The sequence below is a fragment of the Frankliniella occidentalis genome, unplaced genomic scaffold (genome assembly GCF_000697945.3).
Source record: "Frankliniella occidentalis isolate FOCC.00 unplaced genomic scaffold, Focc_3.1 Scaffold304, whole genome shotgun sequence".
Lineage (NCBI taxonomy): Eukaryota > Metazoa > Arthropoda > Insecta > Thysanoptera > Thripidae > Frankliniella > Frankliniella occidentalis.
In genome coordinates this window covers 115,116-122,933 of record NW_026267429.1, presented here as the reverse complement: position 1 = coordinate 122,933, position 7,818 = coordinate 115,116, and the positions used below count along the sequence as shown (strand labels likewise).

Below are 7,818 nucleotides of genomic sequence, written 5' to 3'. Positions count from 1 at the left end.
GGCCCGGTCACGTGATACCCGCCGCCCACCACCACGACGGCGCAATACACAAACATACCTTGCGGCCTTTTTATTTTTGCATCTGAGGCCCCAATCCTGATACATGTATTCTTGATAAGTGCTTCTGCTTCGCTGCTGCGGCATTTCATTTTGAAACATTCGATTGGCCCGTAATGGGGTGCGCTCATAAGTCCAAGCCCTTACGGGGTGGGGCGGGGATCGGGGCAGGAGCAAGACTTGTATATCGTCGCGGGGCGTTCTTCTCTCCCGACTGTGCGCCCCGCCCCGGCGCGCCCTGCCGAGTGTGGAGTGGACCTATCTGAAAATGGACCGGCGGCGGCGGCGTTCCTTTATGATGCAGGCAGAACGTAAAGGCGTGACGTGAGGGAGGAGGAGAGGGAGGAGAAGCTTGTTTTGGAATGGGGCCGTTTCTCTCCCAATTTAGTCGCGCCTCTGGACCCAGTGTGGAGTGCTCGGCCGAGGCACGAGGCCCTGGTGATGGTGATGGTGGTGGTGGTGCTATGGGGCTCTGTTTCTCGGACTCGGCTCGGACGAGGCATGATATGGTGTGGTGCCTCATAAGGAAGACGTACCGTGCGGACGTGTGGATTGTGTGGCCCAGGTCCGCCCCGCCTGCCCCGCCCCGCCCGCACTCGAGCACCACAGGTGCAGCTCGCTTTATCACCCATCTTGGAAGTTCTTCTTGTCCTCCTCCTCCTCGCTTGCCCCACGCCGTGCCGAGCCCGGGCTCCCGCATAAAAACCGTAGCCTTCCTCCGTGTTTCTTTTCCTCGGACGTGTCGTCCAGCGCCATCCCTCCCTGCACCCCTCCTCTTCCTCCTCCTCTGTCTTACTACTCGCTTCCCACGTTCCTCGTCGCGGGCCTGCGTCGCGGTCCTCTGTGGCGGTGGTGGACGTCCTTGCGATGTTTGTCGCCGACGACGACGACGTGCTCGCGCGCACACGCCGATATGCCGTCCCCTGCCCGTCACATACCCTGCTCCTCCCCGCCCTGCACCACCGCATTCTTATCGCTGGTACCCGTCCGCCTGCAGCTCGTCCTCCTCGTGATGATGCCGTCCCTCGGGGCTGCGCGACATCTGACCCCTGTTGTCGCTCGCCACAGGGGTCCGCCCCGCGGGGCCTGGAGGCCGCTGTCGTGGCCGCGGGCACTAGGGGGAGGATGACGTCACGCCCTTCGCGGCCCCCTTCCTCCCTCGTGAACGTGCCTTCCTCCGCGCCCCCGCCATGACCAGCGGGGTGACGTGCGCTGGCGACACGCTGACGGTCGTCATCCTGCCCGCCGCCCCCGCGCCCCGCCCTGTCGGGAGGTGTCGGGAGTTCCCTTTAGGCCAGGGGTCCCGGCTAACTCGAGCGCGCGAGCCACAGAGCGCTTTCGCATGCCATCTGTCAGCTACTCGGAAGCGTCCGCGTAGGTGTGCTCCCTTGCCTCAAGCTGGACAGCACAGCCAGCCGTTGACGAACGGGGAGCGCACGCCGGGCCGGCAGGGTCGAGAGAGACAGGCTTATGCAAAGATCAGTGAGTGCGACAGAGACAGACTATGTCACCGGCCAGCTCGGCTCGCACTGGCTGAGCTGAGGCTGCCGGTGGCTGCCGTCCGTCGCCGCCTCTCGTCCGCGGCTCGCCTCTCCCATAAGACTCCATTGTGGCTCGCCCGTGGCTCTCGTGACGTCACGGACCCAGCCAGCCGAGCCGCGGGTGGCTCGAGAGCCACGTAGCCGGGACCCCTGCTTTAGGCCCCTGCGTGGGGGCCGCGATGACGACGCCGACGGCCGACGTGCATTCGTCTATGTCTCACGCACGTCCGCACGCCATCGCGTCGTCGGCGAGCTCCTGTGTGAGATGAGGACGACGTTAGGGACGAGCAGCAGCAGCAGCAGCAGGATGAAGATTCCGAGTAAACGATGCGATGCGACGCGATGCGGCTCGACTTGTGGCGAGTCCCGCGGGGGCCGGTGGAAGAAGGGGCCGGGGGGCTGAGTCACGTGTGATTGTGATGCCATCCGGTGCGCCTCGTTAAATTGGGCTACTTTACGCAGAGGCAGCTTACAGCCAGGTGCGGCGTGTTTGTGTGTTTGTGTGTGTGTGTGTGTGTGTGTGTGTGTGTGTGTGTGTGTGTGTGTCCATTAGGGCCCGCATCGCGCGCGCACTCACACACACACATGCGCGCGCGCGCTCAGAGTGGCCCTTGGACAGGCCGCGCCTGCAGGCACATGGGGCTCACAGGCTGGTGGCTGGTTGTGGAAGGGGGCTTTGGTATGGACTACTCGTGCGCATACAAAGTGTCGCGGGGCGGAAGCAGTGTGACGAGAGGGATGGGGCGGTAGATGGACGGGGACGGGCGGGGCGGTGAAGGAAATGCAAAGTGACCCCCCTGCGCTGCCTACAGAGAAGGGCACGGCAGGGTGAGCCTCTTGATGGGGGCGCCGGTGAAAGGGCGCCGTCGGTGAGTCAGACGGAACAAAGATAACGTGTGGCGAATCCGTTTACAGTGGGGGCGCGCAGGAATAGGGGAGCCTTGTTCCTGAAAGGGGGTAAAATTCTCCTCTCGTGGTAGTTGCACGACTTCAGAGGTGTGTTCTCCACCACCAAAGGGGACTGAAATGTTCTGCTAAAGCACGGGCATCGGGAGGGCTGCGGGGGCGTACGGCGTGCATGTGTGTAGTTTGGCAGCAGGGTGGGGATTTAATCTCATCCTGCTGCGCCTTGTTTTCCTTTTTCCCTCCTCGGATAAAGAGAATCGGATCCCGATGTGCGCTGCACAGAGTCTGGCCTGGCCGCCGCCGTGGCCCGTGGCGTCGGGGCTGTCACGGGTGCAGCGGCCCCGTGCCCTTTGCGCCTGCCACTTAGGCAACCCATCTGCCTTCCCCTGCTCTCCGGCGAGATTCTCAGCCGCCGCCGACCCCCTCCGCCAGCAACTGACACGGAGACAGCCAGCGCTGTGCCTAGCAGAAGACCCCCCACCTCTCCTCCCCTCGCCCGACCAGCGAGCGAGAGAGAACGCGCCGGACGGCCGCCTAGCAGCCAGTCTTCTTGGAACTCTTGACGCGCGCGGATCTCTGACAAAGTCAACTCGTCAGACGCGTGTGTGTGGCGTTAAAGTGAAGTGCCTGTTCATCTTGATCATCATGTGTCCAAGTTGTTCATCTCATCAAGCCCGAAAGGTGTGTGTGTGTGGTTGGCATATTTTTATCGGAAAACCTGCGGGTTTTGCCGTGCAGTTTGTATCACCTGCGTTTTGTTTAACCCAGGGCCGCTTCGCCGGGGCCTTAGCTGTCGCCATGATGGGCTAGGCTTCCCCCACTTCGCCCTGCTGCCATGAGGGCACAACGCCTAAGAAGAATGCCACGCCACCGCCACCACGCCACCATGGGTTTCGGCCCCTTTCAAGCCCTGATGTGTTGGGAGTTACGACCCCCGCCCTCAACGGTCTTGTGTCTCAAGGTCACCATCTGATGACGTGATCTGCTTCTCTATCAATGCGGTGATTGTGTACCGTTGTCTTCCGGACGTGGGAGGCGCCCCCATGCTCCAAATTGTTGTATTGTCTGTAGCTGTTAGACGATACGTTGGTGAGTGCACTCAATAGTTTATTTATTTCCTTGGCCAAGGTTTAGTTTTATGCAATTGCTTTGTTTCTGTAATTCTACCGCTCGGAGTGTCCGTGCTGTTGTTTCAATTTTGTTGCGGTAGTACTAGTACTTGTTTTAGTTCTTTTTAAATTACTTTTTGCAGTGTGTAGTTACTGTATGTACGGCTGTATGTGTCGTTCGTTTTTGTTATCAACCCGAGCTTTGTTTTTGAGCTTTTGTTGACCCTCTGGGAGGGGTATTTTTGCGCTGCAATTTTTGAACGCGCGGTTGCCTGCTGGCCAGGCGTACTTGCTATTTAGCGACACTCGGTTTCTGAGTTTGTTTCGCTCGTGCACGTTTTGTTTCCTTTCGATTTCCCGTTTATGGGACATATCCCTTTTCTGCCACTGCTGTTTGGCTCTAGTATCACTGTTTTGTGATTTTGCCGTGAAGTGTTGTAGATATGCTTTGTGCTGCGTTATGCCCCTATATGCTTTTGTGAATGCTTTTTGCCTTTATGATGCTGTGTTATGCTTCTGTGAATGTTGCTTTATCCCTTGTGCATTGCAATGTTTGTTTATGTCTGAATTTGGTTTGAGTTGATTTGTGCTCGTATTTATTTCAAGCAGCTTTGCTTTTTGGCTATCTTGCTATATATCTGATTGATTTAAGCCCTTACTGTCGACTGTTTTGAGTCGTGTTGCTGTAGTGTTGTATAAAGGCTTGTTTAATTTCCAACTTTGCAATTGTGATAATTGCTTATTTTACTTTGCTGGCTTATATCTCTTTATTATCAAAGGGGATACTTTTATCATAGATAGTTTTTGTACCGTCTCTGCTTTGCTATCAGTGGTAATTGATTTTGCTATTGTTTTTGTGTGTGTTTTTGTGATGCTTTTGTTTTTGCATTACTTTGCCTACTTGTCTAAAGATTTATTGTACCCTATGCGCGTGGGTTCCAGCCCCACAATTGTGATTAGCTTTACCAGTATTTCATATTGTTCATCATCTACTCTGCAACCTATTTATTAATAAATCTTTCTAAATATAAACTTTATATCTTATCTATTCAAAACTATGCATTAGTGACGGCGGCGGATATTAATATAAATTCTTTTCTTTAGCTATTTTTGCTATTGCTTCTTCATCAATCATTATTTAACTTCATTCTTTTATTATCCGCCTGGCGCCCATTAAACAAAAGTCGTCACTACTGTGCAGTTCCGCCCCACTTTACTCTTACTTGTTTTTCGAAGCACTTTTTCATTCAATCCACACTCATATGTAAAGCGGCCAGGACAACTCGGCGTCCGAGAAAAGCTACCTTTGTGGAACACCCGCGCCTCAACACCCTGAGCATAGCCGTGACAAATGGCGCCCAACGTGATTAGCTTTTCTTGTACAGTGCTTTTTTAAATTCTTGAGTGGTGGCATCTTTCTTTCATTCTTTTTATGCAAATATTTTATTCAATTTCCCTCTCAGTGGCTGGTCCACTCTTAAATATTTCATTGCTTTTGTTTTCAATTATCCTAGCACAGCTTCAAGCTGTTACTTTTAAGTAAATTTAAATTGTAACCTTATTGTGTTTTGTCTTGTGTTCAACAAAGACTTAGTTGTACCTGCAATCATATTGTTCTTAGGTTGCTCTTTTATTCTTCACCTTAGTTTGTGATGCTATGCTATTCTGTACTTAAAAAAAAAAAAACTTGTTTTAAAAAAAAAAAAAATTGTGGCTTTGGTGTGATTGTGCACTGTGTGCGGTTTTCTTCTGGTGTTGTGCCCTCGCAGTGCTGCGGGGCGAAGAATTTCTCAAGTGAATTTCAGTAAATCTACATTGATTGTGCTGATACTTTAAGACAGTGACTTTAATATTTGTGTTGTGTGAACTATTTCGAAATCAATCATGGCTCGGGTCCCTGTGCCCCTTGATTTCTATGCGTTGTGCTCTGACGAGCTCGACTACGAGTTGGAGATTCGAGCCGCGCCTCACTTGATTCTGAGCCTTCAAGATAAATGCCGACTGATGGGTGAACAGTGGGGCACTCAAGTCGTGACTCATCGACTGGAAGCTTTGGATGTAACAGACGAGTTGAGAGCAGTACGAATGAAGACTGCTGAATTAGAAGTGCTTGCTTTGGAGAATTGCGGCGTTCAGCGATTTTCGAAGAGGCTGAACGCTCTGTTCTTTCACTTGTATTATCGTACTCGCCGCATCATGTTCCGTGGGGAGACCGATGAGTTCTTGAAGATCGCCAAGCGAATCAACCGCGTGCAAACCGCATGCGCGGCTGCTTACCCTATGTATGAGTATCCCATCCTTGTCCTGCCTGACGATGACTTAGATGCCAGATTCTCACACTTGTCTCTTCATGAATCGCGCTCGACGGGTAGCAAGCATACATCGCACAGCTCCTCTAAGAAAAAGAGTAAGAAGAAGAAGGGTAAGAAGACCAAGAAGAAGTCGAGGCGACGTTCCTCCAGTGCTTCCAGTTCGACTTCAACCAGTTCATCTTCCTCTGCCTCTTCTGATGACCGCCGACAGTCTCGTTCGCAGAAAGTAAGGGAAGTTTCCCGTCTCCCTTACCACTACGGAGGCAAGAAAGAAGAAGATCTCCATGAGTTCCTAACCAAGTGTGATAATGCAGCCGAGATGTACGGCTACTCGAGCAAGGATTTGTTGGGAGGCATGGGCGCACTACTACAAGGAAACGCTCTCACCTGGTTCACTGCTAGGAAACATGAATTGACGACTTGGTCGGAGTTCAAGAAAGAATTGAAGGAAGCTTTCAACCCTGCCGGGAATGATAACGAAATTTGGGAGAAGATTGAGAATTTGCGCCAGAGTTCCGATGAAACGTATGCGGTCTACGAGGCCCGTGCTGAAGAGTTATTCATGAGACTTAGCGAGGCACCTACAGATAGAGAAAAACTTCGGAAGCTGCTAAATGGACTTCACTACTACTACCGAAGCCGGCTCAAGAGTCAGGACATGGTCTCGTTGAGTGTATTGCGAAGGGAATGTAAGGCCCATGAACCTGATAAGATGCACCTGATGCGGTTGGAGAAGAGGGAGCAAAGAAAAAAGGAAAAGGAAAAAGAAAAAGACAAAAAGAAAAGGACTCCAGACTCTTTCCCCGCTGTTTATGCTGCAAAGAAGAGTACATCCTCCTCCAGCTCTTCTGAAGATGAATCTGCCCTTGCCTCTAGCACTCCTGAAGCTAAAACCAAGAACCCTCTGCATACTCCAGGATTGCTTCCTTGCTGGCGTTGTGGAAGAACTGGACATTTAGGTGCGAATTGTACCAATAGTATTCGTTGCACTGTCTGTGGTATGCCTGATGTGCTTGCTACATCTTGTCCAAATTGTCGTCGTGCTGCTGAACTTGGGAATTGGTCTGTTGCTTCGGGAAACTTAGCGGGAGCCTGGATGGGGCCAAGCCAGAGCTCGTTCCAGAGGCCAGCCCCGTACTGGACACAGTTCCCTCCCCCAGCTACTTTTCGAAACCCTGCACCCCATCTGGACCCTCGCTTTGCTCAAGCTTATCCAGGAGGTCGAATTCCTCGAAATCCTCGACCACAGTAGGAAGAAACTTGAAACGGAAGACTTTAAGACTGCGGCTGGGGAAGGACCGGCGGGGATATTTGTCTGTATCTGTTCTTGGTGTTCCTGTCGTAGGCCTTCTGGACAGTGGCTCCAACAGAACTTTAGTAGGACGAAAAGGTATGAAAATATTATTGTCTGCTGGACTTTCTGCTCATGCACCCAAGAGATTTCAATATATTAAAGTAGCCAACAAGGGCATTGCCCCCATTGAAAGTGAAGTTTCTGTACCTTTTGAAGTGGCCGGCAAAACCAAGATCGTAGATGTTCTCTTCGTCCCTCAGTTGTCCTCTGACATGATATTAGGCTTAGATTTTTGGAGGCGCTACAACTTGCGCCCCGACTTTGTTAGCAACACTTGTGAAGTCAACGTCGACGGTGCCGAAGTATTTTCTGCGTCCACTGAAGAAGAAGAACCTGAAGACAATGTCCTTACTCCTGATCAACGTGCTGAACTTGAAGAAATTCTTGCTGACTTTAGGCCTGTCTTGGACACTGAGAGACTTGGATGTTTGCGAGGTGTGGAGCACCACATTGACACCGGTGATGCCCCGCCTTGCAAGCAAAAGTATAACAGTCTAAATCCTAAGCTTCTTGCCGAAGCTCATAAGGGACTTGATGAA

General features: G+C 52.1%; 2 protein-coding genes across 2 annotated transcripts in view; both read left to right on the top strand.

The window, feature by feature from the left end:
* Positions 1–2,365: 2,365 nt before the first annotated feature.
* On the top strand, positions 2,366–7,201 carry LOC113213829 (uncharacterized). Its single transcript, XM_026433020.2, has 2 exons — positions 2,366–3,185; positions 3,273–7,201. Exon 2 carries the CDS (start codon positions 5,498–5,500, stop codon positions 7,175–7,177), a length of 1,680 nt encoding a protein of 559 aa, XP_026288805.2. The 5' UTR covers positions 2,366–3,185; positions 3,273–5,497; the 3' UTR covers positions 7,178–7,201.
* Positions 7,202–7,317: 116 nt separating this feature from the next.
* The window catches only part of LOC113213827 (zinc finger SWIM domain-containing protein 5), a 47,717-nt gene continuing 47,216 nt past the window's right edge, over positions 7,318–7,818 (top strand). Inside the window, exon 1 of the mRNA XM_052273833.1 lies at positions 7,318–7,738. Coding sequence (XP_052129793.1) covers positions 7,318–7,738 — 421 coding nt within the window. The remainder of the gene's footprint in view (positions 7,739–7,818) is intronic.

Excerpts from the sequence above, each read along its gene's own strand:
- LOC113213829 (XM_026433020.2), top strand. The coding sequence starts at position 5,498 with ATGGCTCGGGTCCCTGTGCCCCTTGATTTCTATGCGTTGTGCTCTGAC.